This window comes from Bufo bufo, chromosome 3 (assembly GCF_905171765.1).
Source record: "Bufo bufo chromosome 3, aBufBuf1.1, whole genome shotgun sequence".
Taxonomy (NCBI): domain Eukaryota; kingdom Metazoa; phylum Chordata; class Amphibia; order Anura; family Bufonidae; genus Bufo; species Bufo bufo.
In genome coordinates this window covers 85,235,801-85,256,307 of record NC_053391.1, presented here as the reverse complement: position 1 = coordinate 85,256,307, position 20,507 = coordinate 85,235,801, and the positions used below count along the sequence as shown (strand labels likewise).

The 20,507-nt window shown below is 42.9% G+C and overlaps 1 protein-coding gene across 2 annotated transcripts in view; it reads right to left on the bottom strand.

Annotated features, from left to right (window-relative positions):
* Positions 1–20,507, bottom strand: part of ARL6 (ADP ribosylation factor like GTPase 6) — a 270,741-nt gene that overhangs the window by 23,389 nt on the left and 226,845 nt on the right. For both annotated transcript variants that reach the window (XM_040423274.1, XM_040423275.1), the window contains exon 6: positions 3,486–3,615. In XM_040423274.1, coding sequence (XP_040279208.1) covers positions 3,486–3,615 — 130 coding nt within the window. The remainder of the gene's footprint in view (positions 1–3,485; positions 3,616–20,507) is intronic.

Genomic DNA, 20,507 nt, shown 5'->3' with positions numbered 1-20,507 from the left:
TATTAATATCAAATAACAGAACACTGAACCCTTTCACTGCCTGGGACTAGAGTGTTTACCACGCTAGAAATGCATTTTCCTGGCCAATGTGGAAAATCCTGGACAAATATTCTAAATCATAAAGTCTCCTTTGGATGAGGACAGAAGGGACATACAATGCAGGATCTGAACCTAGACTCCTAGACTTAGTCATATAAAGCAGTCTCTCCAGCCAAATATACAGTGGAGTACACGTCTTACAACAAGACTGAAATCTAATTTGTGTTTGAAGCTGAGACCTCCTTTTATGGCATTTGTATGTCCTAAATGAAAGGGGTTTTCTAAGACTCAGATACTGACGACCTATCCAACACTCAGGACCTCCGCCTATCAGCTGTTTGAGGAGGCCATGGCACTCCTGTGCAGATTATCAAGCACAGCGCTGTCCATTAGATGGCGGCTCTGCTTGGTATTACAGCTCAGACCTATTCATTTGAATGGGATTGAGCTGTAGCTAGGTCATGTGACTGATGTACCAGATGTCACTGACCTAGCAGAAGGCTGAGGTTCTATCCTATTCTGAGGATAGGTCACCAATATCCAAATCTCAGAAAACCCCTTTAAAGTTATCAGGTGGGTGTGGACCCACTGTGTTGCAATGGATTTGAATTATGGCTGAACGTAGGAGTGACGTCATCACTGAAAGGAATCCCCAGGTCACAGCTCCTGGAGTAGTCTCCATCTGCAACAGTTAATGTGACATCAGGAAGCAGTGTAAAAAATTAAAAGGCAGAGTTGTAGTCAAGGTAGAGGACGGGGCTGTCAAAGTTCAGGCAATATGGTAAACAGGGAGAAGATCAGGCCAGGCAGCAGACAGGTACATTTAGTTTGAACTAGCCGGGTTAGAAAGAAAAGTAGGAAATTGAGATAGAACACCATAGCGTGGAAATGGAACAGTACTATACCTATTGCTCAGGCCCAGAGTGAATTAAGAGAGTCCTGGGGTAGCAGGGCACAGGCAAAACAGCACATTTGCACACAGCCTTTTAAAAAGCCAGGGTTAGCTTACACAGGCCCTAGGGACAACAGCAAAGGTCCCAGCAGGCCGGCATGTGCAGTACCCAGGAGAGGAGGCATGGAGCGGGTACACCGGGCAGAGCAGTGGGAGCTGAGAACAAAACTCTAGCCTGGATGGCAGACCATGACAGTAATCTTTATGAGGCAAAAGGATAAAGGAACACTCCAAGCAAAATTTCAATCCATGGACCTGCACCAGGTAAAACATGCATCATCTTTGTGCGGAATATTCCTTTAAGATTTTTGTATATAAAGCCAGATTTCTGATGAAGGCAGCATGGTTGTTCACCTTGATTTCTCTGCATCAGGAAGCACAAGTAGTAAAGGATCTTTCCATTGCTTTCACAGGTGAATCCGTCAGGTCAGACCCTAACATTTCACTTTTGTTGTATCTGAAGAACAGTCACCGAGTGTGAGCGATCAGCAACATGTATGTGACGTTACAGCAACAACTTTTATTGGAGTCTGTATGTTGTGTCTGCTCTGAGAAACTTACAATTATCTAGAAACATAACATCTCAGAAGATCAAATATGAACATAACGTCTGCCTTACCAAATGTATAGTGTATAGATGATAAGATGTGTCATGGACGGCTCTCAGTTTACACAGCACTAGCAGTAATGGAGAATACCCAGGTTCTAAACCCACAGGTAGACAATGAGACATTCCAAGAGCATGGACAGAGCAGCGGTGAGGATTACTGCCTTGTAGTCCTGGGTTTTAATCCAACCACAGGAAACATCTGCATGGAATTTGTATGTTCTCCCAGTGTTTAAATAGATTTCCTATGGGAACTCCACTTCCTATGGGAACATACTGAAACAGCTCAAAACGCCTTTGGGGCTATTTTTTTATTTTTTATTATTGTGTTTTACTAATTTTGGGCTATAAATCATTTGTACAGTTGGTCTTTATTAAAAAAATAAAATAAAGGGGGTTAAAAATCAGTCTGTCTGCAAGCTGTCAGTCTGTTTTCTTTAAATCCCATCATCTGAAGGCTCGTGTGTAGTTCTTAACTCTGATCTGCTGACCTTATAAACACTCATTATAACTAAAGTCTTATCAAGCAGATAAGAATATAGCTTAAAGCTATATCCTGTCATGTGGATATTTGATTATAATCTAACTAATTATATACAATCATTACCTACTAAAAAGTACCTTAGATGTATTCACTTACTGGTGTGACAGATGGTTACCTCATAATATACACACAAAGATGCCGCATGCTGCATGCTAATGAGCTGATTTGAGTCCAGCGTGATGTCAGTGAGTCCAGCGTTTATTTAATTCAGAGCTATAGCCACTCCCCTGCTCACCTGCTGCTGATTCATATGGAAAATAACTGTCAATCAGCAGCAGGTGGGCGGGGAGAGTCAGGAGCTCATGAATATTCAGGACTCATCATTATCAGCTGGAGCTTTTCAATACAAGATATTGGCAGATTGACTGGGTCAATTAAAGAAAGTGACCCAGCATTTTGCTAAGAGAATCAGTCACTTATTTATGTTGCCCTTAGTAAGGACACCATAAAACTGGTGACAGGTTCCCTTTAAATAAGTGTTTATGAGATTAGAGCTACAAACAAGCCGTAAGAGCGGGGTCGGACTGGCCCACCAGATTACCAGAGGATCCTCCAGTAGGCCCTAGCTCTGATAATAAAGGACTCCTAATTAAACAGGGCTCTTGAGGTCCTATATACATAGAGGGTGGTGTCTCGGAATAATTTCTTCTGGTGGGCACAAGGGACTTCAGTCCGATGCTGCGTAAGAGAACGGGATTCAAAGAAAATGGAAAGTGACTGCTTGCAAACAGACTGATTTTTAACCACTGTCACTAGAAAACAGCTGAACATTTTAATAAAGACTAATTAAAAATGATTTGTAGCCCAAAATGAGTCAAATACATGAGTCATGTGGATTAATTTTGTAGGAGGTCTGGTGACCTGGCCCCTGGGATTTGCCCTCTGTGACACCACAGTGAAAGTAAAGATCTGCAAATAATGAATGACTGTTATGTTCTTTGAGGCATATTTATGAGAAAACCAATAATTCAAGCTTATATCTGGCTTACTTCCACCACCACTGTCCTCTACAATAGTACCCAATGCCAGAAGCTCTGCATTCAGCTGTGTGCAGTATATTTGCTGACTATATGGACAAGGGCTTTCCTAGAGAAGAAGAGATGGAGTAATGAAAAGGGGTAAAACAAATAAAGCAAATCCTCCATCAGTTGTACGTACCAAGAAGGGTCTACAGCCGTTCTTGCAATGTGTTGTTTTGCCTGTATGCTTCCCCGTTCTAATAATGATGTTGAGAAAGCATATCTGCTCTAATGTGCAGCTCAGGGACTGTGGTGGTTGTACTTCTAGCAAACAAAAAAACCTTTAGCGTGCGCAGACACACTTCACAATAATAGAACTATTACCAAATATGCCACGGCTTGTCCTTGATGTTCTCTAAACACAGCAGCTGAGAGACCTTCACCGATGACAGGGAGTCTCTGAGGTCCATTTTGTTAGCGAAAAACAAAATTGGTATCCGTCTGTGTTTAATGTCTGGGGAACCAAAGGAGGAGAAAAAAAAGCGTTATTTAAAAGTAAATTAGAACTAGGATGCAAGTTGTGGGGCTATGAAAGAGCACTCGAGACAGCAGCTGCAAATGTTATGTGTGTAATGCCTGGGTCATTATACCCTAAATAACAGTACTTCAGTAACTTCAACACCAGAAGTTGTGATAGCCGAGAAGAGTGAAAAACGTTCCATTAGTTTATTTCGGAATGAAGTAATGATCAGGATCTATAAGAGGTGGTGGAACCTTATGTGAAACTGCACTGAATGAAAAAAACAAAGGAGTTGTGCACCTTTGGGAGGGGAGTTGGCAACCCCCCGCCTTCTTGGGCAGACCTACCTAGCATACTTACCTGCTCCCAGCGATGGCTCCCCGATCCTTCACTGCACTCCCAGGATGCAAACTTCTGTTTTGCTCTCTCGGCATCCAAGATTGGAGTGAAGAAGAAAAGCTCTGTCATCACAGGGAAAGATTCGCAGCTGCCATAATTCTTATGGTCGTTCCGTTAATCATTTATTAAAGATGGGGCACAAAACAGTATGTCAACGCGTTTCATGCCTTGACCAGACACTTTGTCAGGTCCGGTAGCAACACTGTACCTCACACAGCGCCCACTGCAGACTCAACATCAAAATATTTTCCCCTGCCGACAGTGCCGAAAACAACCCAGCCTTTCATCTTCACTCTACTTTATTGATATGTCTGTATTAGAAAAAAAATTCATACCTCTATGTATCATTTCTCTGGAAATGTATGAATAAATTGAGAAATGGGCGTTTCCCCTTGGCAATGGAGTGTGTACCTTATAAAATCCTGCAAGTGCCCGATCAATATTGACAGTATCAGACATTGTAGGGACACACCCCACTGACAAGCAGAATGGTAACGCCCATGAGGAGTACAAGCATTTAATAAAACAGACATGTCAGCAGAGAGAACAGCGCCTCTCTAAATGCCATAAAGAAACAAAACCTTACAGTACACTTGAAGAGTTAAACCCATTTCAGACATTGGTGGCAAATGTCAGATAGTTGCAGGTCCCAGCTCCCAAAGCAAACGAGAGAGAACCACACATTTGTGGCGTGGTCTCCATTCACTTCTAGGAGTGGTCTAAAAATACGTAGCCAAGCAAGCCAGCGATTGGCTATTTTCGGAACTCCCATAGTGGAGAAAGAAGGGTGGCCGTGTGTGCATGGCTGCTCTCCTTCACTTTAGAAGGTCCATTCTGGAGATAGGAGCGGTTGCCAGAGGTGGGCTCTGCACCTGTGTGACATTGTTGGCATATCCTAGTGATATGCCATCAATGGCTGAGATGAGACAACCCCTTTAACAACTGGTAAAACTGAGCCCCACTGCATCAGAAAAAAAACGTAATTAGACTTACCGGTAATTCTGTTTCCTTGAGTCCACCATGACGGCTCTACTATGAGATTGACCCCTTGACCTCTGTAGGGGCAGGAACACAGAGAGTTTAAAAGGCCACCACCCACTCTCACCCTCAGTGCTTTCCAAATTACCAAGTGGGTGCAGCCCTAATTTAGGAAAAAAATAAAATAAAATATATATATATATATATATATATATTTTTTTTTTTTTATTAATTCATACTCAACCCCTCCTTAATTCTCAGGGGGGGAATATCTGGGCCGTCATGGTGGACTCAAGGAAACAGAATTACCGTTAAGTCTCCTTTGTTGAAGCTAGGTACTGTATGATAGTATCCCAAACATCCAGGAGCTGGAACTGATCGTGTGATGGACAATCTTTGGGAAAAGATGGAAGGACAATTTCCTCATCTCTGTGAAAGTCCGACACGACCTTCGTCAGGAAACCCGGATCCAAACGTAATCTTATTCTGTCTGGAAAGATAGTGAGGTATGGTTCCCGGCAGGACAGTGCCTGGATTTTGCCCAATCGTCTGGCTGAAGTTATGGCTACTAGGAAGGCCGCTTTTAATGACAGGTGTTTGAGTGAAATATCCTGATCCTGAATAGGAAAAAATGGTGACCCTAAATTTGATGTGATGAAGGTTATCACTAGTATACTTGATAGAGCAAAAGTAGGAGGTCTGATCGATGAAGCTCTCTACAAGTATCTATTGATAACACATCCCAAAACACCATTGATATATGTGTTACCTAAAATTCACAAGAGTATACAAAATCCCCCGGGGAGACCCATCGTCTCCGGGAGGGAGTCTGTGTTCTCCAACTTAGCTATCTTCTTGGATAAGATATTGAGAAGGTTTGCTGTTGGAGCCAGATCCTACATACGTGACACAGGTGATTTCCTGAATAGGATTGCTAATGTGGAAGTGACGGCTAGGACTCTGCTAGTCTCCTTTGATGTGGTGAGCCTTTACACCTCTATCAACCATGATAGGGGTGTAGAGGCAGTCAGGAAATGTCTGGCTTCCACCCAGTACACTGATGAATGTAGGGAGTTCATATTGGACCTGCTCGGTGTAGTGTTAAGGTACAACTATTTTGCCTTTCAGGATGGCTACTTTCTACAACAGCGGGGAACCGCAATGGGTTCGAATATGGCGCCGACTTACGCCAACATTTTCATGTCGGGCCTGGAGGCTGAACACGTCTATGTGTCCCACCACTTTGGCCTAGTGCGGGGGTGGTGGAGATACATAGACGATGTTTTTGTCATCTGGGACGGCACTGAAGGTGAGCTGGCCAATTTTCACACCTTTTTGAATGCAATAGACCCAGAAATACAGTTTACTCTGATGTACTCCACCGAGCAGGTCCAATTCTTGGATACCATGGTGATCAAACAAGGTACGGTACTGGTGACCGACTTATACACCAAACCGACGGACTGTAATAAGCTGTTGAAGTTTGAGAGCTGTCACCCACGGTCCATGGTCAAAACCTTACCACGGAGCCAGTTCCTCCGCGTGCAACGTATAGTTAAAGATCCCAAGATATGTGACATCAGATTGTCACAGATGGCGGACAAGTTTGTCAATAGGGGGTACCCTAGAAGACTGGTTCATAGACAACTGGATGAGCTGGAATCTAGGACCCCTAAGGACACCAATAAACAGATTAGAGTGCCATTCATCTCTACTTTCAATGAGGGTAGCTATCAGGTAGCAGATGCCATCAAAAAGCACTGGCCAATATTGCATAGCAACTTTAAAAAGGTCAAAGAATTTGCCGTACCTCCCCTGATGTCCTATAGGCGAGCACCTAGTCTGAGGGATAAGCTAGTTAAAGCTGAGGTGGCTGGGGGCAAAGCCCCAGTGCAGACCTACATAGGTCGCAAGAAATATGGATGCTACCCATGTTTAGGCTGCGTAAACTGCAGCTATATGTTAAAAGGAGAAAAATTTACACACCCGATACTGAAGAAGCAATTTGATATACGACACTTCCTGACCTGTGATAGTTCATTTGTGATCTATCTCTTGTCTTGCCCCTGCAATCTCTTCTATGTAGGGGAGACTATTTGTGAGGTCAAGACTAGAATGAACTATCACAGGTACTCGATTCGGCAAAAGAGGAGAGATCTTCCTGTGCCTAAGCACTTTATTGAGGCAGGGCATGGAGAGAAAGATCTCAAATTTAGGGTGATAGATCACATACCCCCACTTAAACGGGGAGGTAACAGGGAAAGATTACTTAAGCAACGTGAGATCATGTGGATTCATAGGCTACGTACACTGAAGCCAGATGGCCTAAATGCCGAATGTAGATGGGAATTATGTGGGTGATGGATAGGTGCTGAGCTCGCCAACGTGGGGGTCCTTGACCGCTCTGTCTGGGGTAGGAGACATGTAACAGTGCTAATATGTCTGATTAGATTATCAATGTATATTGATGTTATTTTTATTTATCCTAGATGACTTTTGATGAACTTGATGAGCCTTTGTCTATATACTGGATGGAGCGCCCAATGACCTTGGATACAAGATTGTGATAGTGACCATTGTGTGGAGACTAGCGGGACTGCGACTGACGACTTGGATTGTCACCATGGTGCACGCTACTTTCATTGAAATGTGACAGTCACTTTATTTGTACTGATGATGTGTGCGATTTCACTTGCCTCATATTAGTGAGCTGGTGGTGTTACACACAGATCAGTGCTATAGGTGTGGACAGATGGGAGGTGTGTCCCATCGTAACCACACATGAATGGGGTGCAATAGTGATGGCCAGTGTCGAGTGGGCAGTCACTCTGTGTGAGCTAACAGAGTTAGATTGCCTATCCGTTGGGCCAGCTATATGCTCCTGCATGTGCATTGTTATTTAGATTGCGTGCATTGACATGTGTCCTGGTGACAGTGCATACGCCCGCATGTCTCCCGATTGTTTACATCACCATGGTCACTAAAACACGCCCCCGTGTGCTGTGCGTCTGACGCTGAGTCACATGTCTTGGCCTCCCTCCCCTCACAGCTGCGTATCTTACGGTGCGCTCCAGAGGATGACGCTGCGGTCCATGGAGCGGTCACGTGTGAGCGCGGCTTTGCCGGGGGGCGTGGCCATTGATGTCTGACTCGGCGCATGCGCATCGTCGGCGGGGGGACGCCAATGCCGGCCGATTCCAAGTGTCTCAGTGTGGTGAGCTCCGTCCTGTTGTTTTTAACTTATGATAAGGTACAGCTGTACCAACTATTGATGTTTTTAACCCCATATGCACCTAACACTTTTTGCACAGTGTCCATTATGGGTAATTATGTATTGAATAGAGAGGGATACATATTCTATTCTATAATTGAAGCTCAGAGAACTACCTTTATATATTAGTTTTGATATCATTATGATCACTTATGAAATGTTTGTACGCTTGCAACATGAGAATGTCTATTATACACTTATGTCATGTATTCATATGGTTAATGATCACGTGACTTGACTGGAGTCACGCCCAATCACTGATTGTAATTGACTTGTATTGATTGATGGGTATATATACCTTGTCATATGCACTGTTATTTAGCTTGAGAAAGGCCTCATTGAGCAGGCCGAAACGTCGCTTGAATAAAGTTTGGGGTCCTCACCCGTTCACTCTATACTGGAAGTGCTGCCTCATCATTTGTTTGATATATATATATATATATATAGATATATATATATATATTTTTTTTATTAATTCATACTCAACCCCTCCTTAATTCTCAGGGGGGGGGAATATCTGGGCCGTCATGGTGGACTCAAGGAAACAGAATTACCGTTAAGTCTCCTTTGTTGAAGCTAGGTACTGTATGATAGTATCCCAAACATCCAGGAGCTAGAACTGATCGTGTGATGGACAATCTTTGGGAAAAGATGGAAGGACAATTTCCTCATCTCTGTGAAAGTCCGACACGACCTTCGTCAGGAAACCCGGATCCAAACGTAATCTTATTCTGTCTGGAAAGATAGTGAGGTATGGTTCCCGGCAGGACAGTGCCTGGATTTTGCCCAATCGTCTGGCTGAAGTTATGGCTACTAGGAAGGCCGCTTTTAATGACAGGTGTTTGAGTGAAATATCCTGATCCTGAATAGGAAAAAATGGTGACCTTGTAAGACCTCTCAGGACCAAGTTCAAGTCCCATTGAGGCGTCCTAGGGGTTAAGGATGGTCTTAACCTGGAGGCGGCTCTTATAAACCTCCTTATCCACCTATGACTGGCTAGGTCTGTACCATAGCAAGCCCCCAAGGCCGAGACCTGTTCTTTAAGAGGCCCAGGCCCAGATCTAATCCTCTTTGAAGAAAATCCAGTACTTTCTCAATATTTGGGGTAGTCTCTACCGGAGGGTTCTGGCCTAGCCAGCTACAGTATTTCTTCCAGATTTTAAGATAGATCGCAGAGGTGACTTCTTTCCTACTGGATTTGAGGGTATTTATAACCTTCTCAGATAGCCCCTGCTTTTTAGGACCTCGCGCTCAGGATCCAGGCTGATAATTTGAACAGTCCTGGATTCTGATGAAGGATTGGGCCCTGAGAAATGATGTTCTCCTGTGGGGGAATTCTCCAGGGTTCTTCCAGAGCTAGTTCCCTTAGTACTGGGAACCAATTTATTTTTGTCCAGTATGGAACAACCAGTATTACTGTTACTAGGTCCGACCTTATCTTTTGCAGCACTCTGGGTATTAGCGGCAAGGGGGAAAGGCATAGGCTAGACCCCAAGTCCACCTCATTCAGAATGCATCCACTGCCCAAGGGTTGTCCCTGGGGTTTAGAGCAGAAAGGATGGACTTTTGCGTTTTTTCTTGACGCAAACAGGTCCATCTGGGGGGTCCCCCATCTCCTAGTGATCTGATGGAATACCTCTGAGTCTAGGGCCCATTCTCCTGGATCTATGGTCATCCTGCTGAGGAAGTCCGCCTGTATATTTTCTGTACCCTTTAAATGGATAGCTGTGATGGAGGGAACATTTCTTTCTGCCCAGAAGAATATTTTTTCCGCCAGATTTTTTAAGCTTGGGGATCTTGTGCCCCCCTGATGCTTCAAATATGCGACTGCTGTTACATTGTCTGAAAGGATTTTCAGGTGTTTTCCGGATACCTTTTTCTGTGATGCATTCAGAACCTCCCAGATCGCCCTCAGTTCTCTTTGGTTCGATGACTTTGTTCTTATGATGTCCGACCAAGTGCCCTGGTAGCTTAGCGAGCCTATCTTTGCTCCCCATCCTGTGCCGCTTGCATCTGTATATTTTTGTATTTCTGGATTCTTTATCCAGGGTACACCTCTTAGCAAGTTTCTGTTTTCCGTCCACCAGTTTAAATCTGATCTTACGTGGTTTGGGATGGAGATTCTTTTTTCTAGAGAGCACTGTCTCTTGTCCCAATTCTTCAGGATCCACGACTGGACTATCCTAGTATGAGCCTGGGACCAAGATACTGCCGTTATACAGGAAGTCATCATTCCCAAGAGGCCCATGGCACTGCGTATGGAGCACTGAGACTGACTGGAACTTTCTTGTTTTGTCTATAAAGGATTTAATTTTCTCCTGAGGGAGGGATGTAATCTGGGAAACTGAGTCCAGGATCACTCCCAAAAATTTTATTCTGGTTGATGGAATTATGCGTACGGAAATATTTTTATTCCTTTACTCCCTATAAGAGAGGAGCAACCAGGTATCAGTAGACATGATAATATAGCAGGTCGATATGATACATCATTTTCTCTCTCCCCACAGGGGAACTCACAGTTGGAGTAGCCGAGGGGGCTTCAGATTCCATCTGGACTGCAGGGGCGTCAGGGACAGACATCTGTAGTTTGGCTGCTCTAGGAGGGAGACCAGGTTGTGTTCCACAGCATATTCAAACCTGCCACTTCAAATACCCAGAGGGGCGTCTGACGTCATCGCGGTGTGCGCATGCGCGCGTGTCCGGTCCAAGCTCCGCCCCTTCCGCCTCCTGCCGGTCCGAAGCAGAGTGCAGTGCTGAGGCTTCAACCAGGAGTTGGCGTGCAGCATGCTCTGCGACGCGTGGTCAGCTTCCTCCAACGCTGTGAGGAGAGATACAGGCTCCTGCAGACAGGAACGAGATCAGCTCCATAGGTATCCTCTGCCCAGCTTTGGACTCAACCGCAGGAGGGCAGAGGAAAGGGACACAAATCCCAAGGTATTTTAAAATAATAAAAGTCTTCACCTCCATCAGGAGGCCTCTCTGTGAGGTGCCCCCGTAGGGACAGGAAACACTGAGGTTGAGAGTGGGTGGTGGCCTTTTAAACTCTCTGTGTTCCTGCCCCTACAGAGGTCAAGGGGTCAATCTCATAGTAGAGCCGTCATGGTGGATGAAATGGAAATCATGTATACAGCAATCGTATATACAATCACACAGATCGCTGACGGCCATAGGTGGCAGCAGAAAGAGACTGATGCCCTAATGACTAGGAAATGCCAAGCACATAGCTTATTCCCTAGCACAATAGTGGGAAGAAGCAGAATATCCTCAGCATTGCACATTGATGAAGATCTGTAGTGGAAAGAAATATAGCTTCATGTTCATCTGTAGAGCAGAACTGAATACTTACATACAGTGGGGGAAATAATTATTTGACCCCTCACTGATTTTGTAAGTTTGTCCAATGACAAAGAAATGAAAAGTCTCAGAACAGTATCATTTCAATGGTAGGTTTATTGTAACAGTGGCAGATAGCACATCAAAAGGAAAATCGAAAAAATAACTTTAAATAAAAGATAGCAACTGATTTGCATTTCATTGAGTGAAATAAGTATTTGAACCCTCTAACAAAAAAAGACTTAATACTTGGTGGAAAAACCCTTGTTTGCAAGCACAGAGGTCAAACGTTTCTTGTAATTGATGACCAAGTTTGCGCACATTTTAGGAGGAATGTTGGTCCACTCCTCTTTGCAGATCATCTCTAAATCCCTAAGGTTTCGAGGCTGTCTCTGTGCAACTCTGAGCTTGAGCTCCCTCCATAGGTTTTCGATTGGATTAAGGTCCGGAGACTGACTAGGCCACTCCATGACCTTAATGTGCTTCTTCTTGAGCCACTCCTTTGTTGCCTTTGCTGTATGTTTTGGGTCATTGTCGTGCTGGAACACCCATCCACGACCCATTTTCAGTTTCCTGGCAGAGGGAAGGAGGTTGTCGCTCAGGATTTCACGATACATGGCTCCGTCCATTTTCCCGTTTATGCGAATAAGTTGTCCTGTGCCCTTAGCAGAAAAACACCCCCAAAGCAAAATGTTTCCACCCCCATGCTTGACGGTGGGGACGGTGTTTTGGGGGTCATAGGCAGCATTTTTCTTCCTCCAAACACAGCGAGTTGAGTTAATGCCAAAGAGCTCTATTTTGGTCTCATCAGACCACAGCACCTTCTCCCAGTCACTCTCTGAATCATTCAGGTGTTCATTGGCAAACTTCAGACGGGCCTGCACATGTGCCTTCCTGAGCAGGGGGACCTTGCGAGCCCTGCAGGATTTTAATCCATTGCGGTGTAATGTGTTTCCAATGGTTTTCTTGGTGACTGTGGTCCCTGCTAATTTGAGGTCATTAACTAACTCCTCCCGTGTAGTTCTAGGATGCTTTTTCACCTTTCTCAGAACCATTGACACCCCACGAGGTGAGATCTTGCGTGGAGCCCCAGAGCGAGGTCGATTGATGGTCATTTTATGCTCCTTCCATTTTCGAACAATCGCACCAACAGTTGTCACCTTCTCTCCCAGCTTCTTGCTAATGGTTTTGTAGCCCATTCCAGCCTTGTGCAGGTCTACAATTTTGTCTCTGACATCCTTGGACAGCTCTTTGGTCTTTCCCATGTTGGAGAGTTTGGAGTCTGCTTGATTGATTGATTCTGTGGACAGGTGTCTTTTATACAGGTGACTAGTTAAGACAGGTGTCCTTAATGAGGGTGACTAATTGAGTAGAAGTGTCTAACCACTCTGTGGGAGCCAGAACTCTTAATGGTTGGTAGGGGTTCAAATACTTATTTCACTCAATGAAATGCAAATCAGTTGCTATCTTTTATTTAAAGTTATTTTTTCGATTTTCCTTTTGATGTGCTATCTGCCACTGTTACAATAAACCTACCATTGAAATGATACTGTTCTGAGACTTTTCATTTCTTTGTCATTGGACAAACTTACAAAATCAGTGAGGGGTCAAATAATTATTTCCCCCACTGTAACTTACATAGAGACAAATCCATCTACAATGAACCAGGCTCAAAAAAATGGCTAAAGTAGACAAGTGTTTGACAACTGTAAAAAAAAAAACAAACGAAAAAATTCCTTTTTGGTGTCTATACTTATCAAACAAGAAATAAAGGGTATCACAGCTGAAATAGTGACAACACTGAGACCTGCCATAACTTAATGGTCAGTAGGAGTTTAAAATCTGAGAGAACGATCGGTTTGTTGCACAGACGCAGAGTCGCAGCCTTTTTATTATTATGAACTGTTGAGGTGCAAACATCTGGGACCCACAAATCCTAATGATATACAGTGGCACTCAAAAGTTTGGGCACCCCTGGTCCACTTACTTACTCTTCCTGTGAACAGTTAAGCAAGTTGAAGATGAAATAATCCCCAAAAGGTATAACGTTAAAGAATGGTCAGAACTCTGGAAACTGAAATTTAATGTGGATAAGTGCAAGATAATGCACCTGGGGCGTAAAAACCCAAGGGCAGAATATAGAATATTTGACACAGTCCTGACCTCAGTATCTGAGGAAAGGGATTTAGGAGTAATTATTTCAGAAGACTTAAAGGTGGGAAGACAATGTAATAGAGCAGCACGAAATGCCAGCAGAATGCTTGGATGTATAGGGAGAGGTATAAGCAGTAGAAAGAGTGAAGTGCTTATGCCGCTGTACAGAACACTGGTGAGACCTCACTTGGAGTATTGTGCGCAGTACTGGAGGCCATATCTCCAGAAGGATATAGATACTCTAGAGAGAGTTCAGAGAAGAGCTACTAAACTAGTACATGGATTGCAGGATAAAACTTACCAGGAAAGGTTAAAGGACCTTAATATGTATAGCTTGGAAGAAAGAAGAGACAGAGGGGATATGATAGAAACTTTTAAATACATAAAGGGAATCAACTCGGTAAAGGAAGAGAGCATATTTAAAAGAAGAAAAACTACCACAAGAGGACACAGTTTTAAATTAGAGGGGCAAAGGTTTAAAAGTAATATAAGGAAGTATTACTTTACTGAGAGAGTAGTGGATGCATGGAATAGCCTTCCTGCAGAAGTGGTAGCTGCAAATACAGTGAAGGGGTTTAAGCATGCATGGGATAGGCATAAGGCCATCCTTCATATAAGATAGGGCCGGGGGCTATCCATAGTATTCAGTATATTGGGCAGACTAGATGGGCCAAATGGTTCTTATCTGCCGACACATTCTATGTTTCTATGACACATTCCCTTTGTATTTCAAGCAAAATCTAACTTTTAATTTTCATCTTTTACATTTTCAAAATAACAAAAAGTGCCTTAAGCTAAACTTTGGGAACCCTGCATGGTTAGTACCTAGTAGCACCCCCTTTGGTGACCATCACAGCTTGTAAACACTTTTTGTAGCCAGCCAAGAGTCTCTCAATTCTTGTTTGAGGGAGTCTCATCCATTCTGCCTCACAAAAGTCTTCCAGTTCTGTGAAATTCCTGGGCCGTCTTGCATGCATTTATCTTTTGAGGTCTATCCACAGATTTTCAATGATGTTCAGATTAGGAAACTGTGAGGGCCATGGTAAAACCTTCAGCTTCCTCCTTTAGAGGTAGTCTATTGTGTACTTTGTTGTTTTTAGGATCATTATCTATGTGTAGAAACCATCTTTTTCAGCTTCAGCTTTTTTACAGTTGACGTTATGTTTGCTTCCAGAATTTGCTGGAATATCATTGACTTCATTCTTCCCTCTATCTGTGAAATGTTCCCAGTGCCATTGGCTGCACCACAACCCCAAAGCATGATTAATCCACCCCATGCTTAATGGTTGGAAAGTTGTTCTTTTTATGAAATTCTGTACCCTGTTTTTCTCCAAACTCACCTTTTCTTGTTTCTAAACTGCATCAGCCTTTTTTAGATTTTATTTTGCAAACTTCTGATGCTGAATTTTGTGGAGAGGACGCAGGAGTGGTTTTCTTCTGATGACTCTTCCATGAAGGCCATATTTGTGCCGGTGTCACTGAACAGTAGAACAATGTACCACAACTCTAGAGTCTGCTAAATCTTCCTGAAGGTCTTCTGCTGTTTTTGGAGACACGTTTAGAGGAATCTAGGTATTTATAAAGCTTTGGCATTTTCATCACTTGGTCTTAAATCTATTTACGGTCCGAGACCTCAGTCACAGTTATTTGAGCGCTCAAATCTCCTTGGGTTCCCATCCTTTTGCAAGGTACTTCTTTCCCTTTTTCACTCTAAAATTGTACAAAACTAACATAATACACTGATTTTGCTTAAAATGTTAAAAAGTGTGTTTTATCTTTAACTTTATGCCTTTTCGAGATAATTTCATCTTCAACATGCTTAACAGTGACAGTAATTGTGACCAAGTGCGCGCAAACTTTTGCATGCCACTGTATGTATTTTAAGAGGTTGGGGACAGGGAGAAAACCCTTTATGAATACTCAAGAGGAACCCTTTGGGTTAGGCTACTTTCACACTAGCATTTTGGCTTTCCGTTTGTGAGATCCGTCATGGGCTCTCAAAAGTTGTCCAAAACGGATCAGTTTTGCCCTAATGCATTCCGAATGGAAAAGGATCCCCTCAGAATGCATTCGATTGCCTCCGTTCCGTCACCATTCCGCTCTGAAGGTGGACACCAAAACGCTGCCTGCAACGTTTTTCTGTCCGCCTAACGAAGCGGAGCCTGGCACACAATGTAAGTCAATGGGGACGGATCCGTTTTCTCTGACACAATAGAAAACGGATCCGTCCCCCATTGACTTTCAATGGTGTTCAAGACGGATCCGTCATGGCTATAGAAGACATAATACAACCGGATCCATTCATGTCGGATGCATGCGGTTGTATTATTGTAACGGAAGCATTTTTGCAGATCCATGACAGATCCGCAAAAAACAGTAGTGTGAAAGTAGCTATAATTAGATGGAAGTTAGGAGGATAATATAAAATGTCATATAAAGAAAAACAAATCTTCACAGTGAAAATATATAAAAAACAGGTGTAAAAATATACAAAACTAGCATTTTGGTGATAGATGCTCTTTCACCCTGTAAACTGACAGATGAATAGACTGAATAAGGTTCTTCTGGTGTCGTCTGGCACTTCAAGGATCACCTTAGATGTGTCACAATGTGTTTAATACCCATGTATAGCAAGAGTACAAAAGAAAACTGACAGCCTGTACTTGCCCATTCTTTAAAAGATGTTTCCTTGACAAGGTATGCTTTGAGCGCTAAGTGTCAGAGCGCAGCGAAGCTGGCCCGACTCTACATGGGACTGGCAGTTACAATAGCAGCAATTAATACTGAAAATTGACATCTGTAAATGTAAGAGATTATCAATGTTTAAGGGTACTTTCATAATTGCGTTCTTCTTTTTAATCCCTATGCATTCTGAATGGAGAGCATTCCGTTCAGGATGCATCAGGATGTCTTCAGTCTAGTCTTTTTGACTGATCAGGCAAAAGATAAAACCGCAGCATGCTACGGTTTTATCTCCGGCCAAAAAAACTGAAGAGTTGCCTGAATTTTTTCTATAGGAATGTATTAGTGCATTCAAAATACCGGATCCATCCTTCCAGTCTGCGCATGCGTAGTCTGAAAAAAAGGTGAAAAAAATAAATGCCGGATCCGTTTTTCCGGATGACACCGGAAAGACAGATCCGGCATTTCAATGCATTTTTCTGACTGATCAGGCATTTTTAAGACTGATCAGGATCCTGATCAGTCTTACAAATGCCATCAGTTGGCATACGTTTTGCCGGATCCGGCAGGCAGTTCCAGCGACGGAACTGCTTGCCGGATCACTCTTCCGCAAGTGTGAAAGTAGCCTAAGAAGTTTAAAAGTAGTGAAGGGTAGCAGTAGCATCTTTACTATGTGCAATAAGCATATCACCCTCTTCATAAAACTTCCTTTTAAAGGAAACCTATCACATTGAACATGGTGTCTCAGCTGCAGGCAATATATTATAGAGCAGCAGGAGCTAAGCAGATTGATATATAGTTTTATGGGAAAAGGTTAATTAAGTATGTATTTTGTACATTTAAATTCCTGCTCATTCTGGACTTTGAAGTCCAGGAGGCGGTCCTATCAGTGATTGACAGCCTGCCCTCTATGACTGTGTATACCGAGATAGCTGTCAGTCACTGATAGGACCGCCTTCTGGACTTAAAAAACCCAAAATGAGCAGGAATTTCAATGAATGAAATACAAGTTTTACTGAACCTATTCCAACAAAACTATATATCAGTGTGCTCACCTCCTCCTGCTCTATAATATGCTGGCAGATTACACTGCATGTTCATGGCGACAGGTTCCCTTTAGGACGCATCATGGATTTTGACACCTTCAGGACCTGTCTATTTTGGGCACATAGGACAAAGCAATTTCTTTAGTTTTTCCATCGTTGCATTCCAAGAGCTATAATGTTTTATTTTTTCTTCCAGAAGCCTGAATGGCAAGTTGGTATAGTCATATGAACGGAGTTAAGTAAAGTTATAATTTATCTTTAAGTTCATTGTCCGCCCATGACGCCTAGTCACTGAGATTTGCAGTACAACGCAATCTACTGAGAATATTTCTGTATGGAGACTGCATGGTTGCTATATACACACACACAGAGTATAAATATAGCTGGTTCCTACACGGCACTAAACATTGTAGGCAGTGAAGCCACCTTGACCTTGGTAGATGGGCACAACACACGTTTGATCAAAAATGTGCGCAAATAGCTTCCATTTTTCAAGTATAGTAGGTATAGTACCACTGTAATCCAGAATAAGCCCTAGTTCTATTGTTTGCATGTATAACAGTGCGACAGTGTAACAGTGCTATATGTATTTTGTTTGCAGTCTGAATATATAATAAATGGCTGAGCCACAACATAAATAGGAGGGCCACATACCTGGCCATTTAGTATGTACATAAACCAACCACACATTTCCATTTCACCCCCTACTATACAGCCAGTTCCATAAATATTGGGACATCGGCACAATTCTAACATTTTTGGCTCTATACACCACCACAATGGATTTGAAATGAAACTAACAAGATGTAGTTTAACTGCAGACTGTCAGCTTTAATTTGAGGGTATTTACATCCGAATCAGGTGAACGGTGTAGGAATTACAACAGTTTGCATATGTGCCTCCCACTTGTTAAGGGACCAAAAGTAATGGGACAATTGGCTTCTCAGCTGTTCCATGGCCAGGTGTGTGTTATTCTCTCATTATCCCAATTACAATGAGCAGATAAAAGGTCCAGAGTTAATTTCAAGTGTGCTATTTGCATTTGGAATCTGTTGCTGTCAACTCTCAAGATGAGATCCAAAGAGCTGTCACTATCAGTGAAGCAAGCCATCATTAGGCTGAAAAAAACACAACAAACCCATCAGAGAGATAGCAAAAACATTAGGCGTGGCCAAAACAACTGTTTGGAATGTTCTTAAAAAGAAAGAACGCACCGGTGAGCTCAGCAACACCAAAAGACCCAGAAGACAACGGAAAACAACTGTGGTGGATGACCAAAGAATTCTTTCCCTGGTGAAGAAAACACCCTTCACAACAGTTGGCCAGATCAAGAACACTCTCCAGGAGATAAGTGTATGTGAGTCAAAGTCAACAATCAAGAGAAGACTCCACCAGAGTGAATACAGAGGGTTCATCACAAGATGTAAACCATTGGTGAGCCTCAAAAACAGGAAGGCCAGATTAAAGTTTGCCAAACGACATCTAAAAAAGCCTTCACAGTTCTTGAACAACATCCTATGGACAGATGAGACCAAGATCAACTTGTACCAGAGTGATGGGAAGAGAAGAGTATGGAGAAGGAAAGAAACGGCTCATGATCCTAAGCATACCACCTCATCAGTGAAGCATGGTGGTGGTAGTGTCATGCCATGGGCATGTATGGCTGCCAATGGAACTGGTTTTCTTGTATTTATTGATGATGTGACTGCTGACAAAAGCAGCAGGATGAATTCTGAAGTGTTTCGGGCAATATTATCTGCTCATATTCAGCCAAATGCTTCAGATCTCATTGGACGGCGCTTCACAGTGCAGATGGACAATGACCCAAAGCATACTGCAAAAGCAACCAAAGAGTTTTTTAAGGGACAGAAGTGGAATGTTATGCAATGGCCAAGTCAATCACCTGACCTGAATCCGATTGAGCATGCATTTCACTTGCTGAAGACAAAACTGAAGGGAAAATGTCCCAAGAACAAGCAGGAACTGAAGACAGTTGCAGTAGAGACCTGGCAGAGCATCACCAGGGATGAAACCCAGCGTCTGGTGATGTCTATGCGTTCCAGACTTCAGGCTGTAATTGGCTGCAAAGGATTTGCAACCAAGTATTAAAAAGTAAAAGTTTGATTTATGATTATTATTCTGTCCCATTACTTTTGGCCCCTTAACAAGTGGGAGGCACATATACAAACTGTTGTAATTCCTGCACCGTTCACCTGATTTGGATGTAAATACCCTCAAATTAAAGCTGACAGTCTGCAGGTAAAGCACACCTAGTTAGTTTAATTTCAAATCCATTGTGGTGGTGCATAGAGCCAAAAATGTTAGAATTGTGTCGATGTCCCAATATTTATGGACCCGACAGTACAAAGGAAAGGCAGTAAGTAAATCTCTGTCTAAGGGATAATAGTCATTACTATGAAATATAGCCAAGATTACAAGAGGCATAAACTGAAGAACAGGCAAAGTCATACAATCCAGTGTCAGGCTACAGATGTCATATAAAAAGTCTGCAATAAAAGATACTTCAGGGATATAAACTGACACAAATTAGGGAAGGGAAAGACAAAAACTGAAAAGAAAAAAATAGAAAAACGACAAAGAAAAATAATTTTGAAGATGGGACATATCAGTGCTTTGATTTTGCTGTCAGGGGAGAAGAGAAACTTTGAACGAGATTTAAACATCAAAGCCGCTGACAGAAACAATTTACTTGATGTTTCAAGTTTTCATCCGCCAATGACCATTAGGAGAATGACCTGCAGTCACCGCTCCCGGGGTACGGATACAGGAATGAAATGGAGGGAAAAATGAGAACGACAGAGAGGATGTAATTGAAGAAGTCCTGACATGACACTTTACAAAATAATGGGGTTTGATAGACAGCAACGTCGCACATAATAATCATCCACAACATGGGGGAAGAATATGTAGCGCGGCTTGTTTCTGCATACTAAGCTCATGCACAGATGGTTAAAGGCACAGCAGGCATTTATTTGAAGCGCGGCTTGTCATTTCAATAGGGA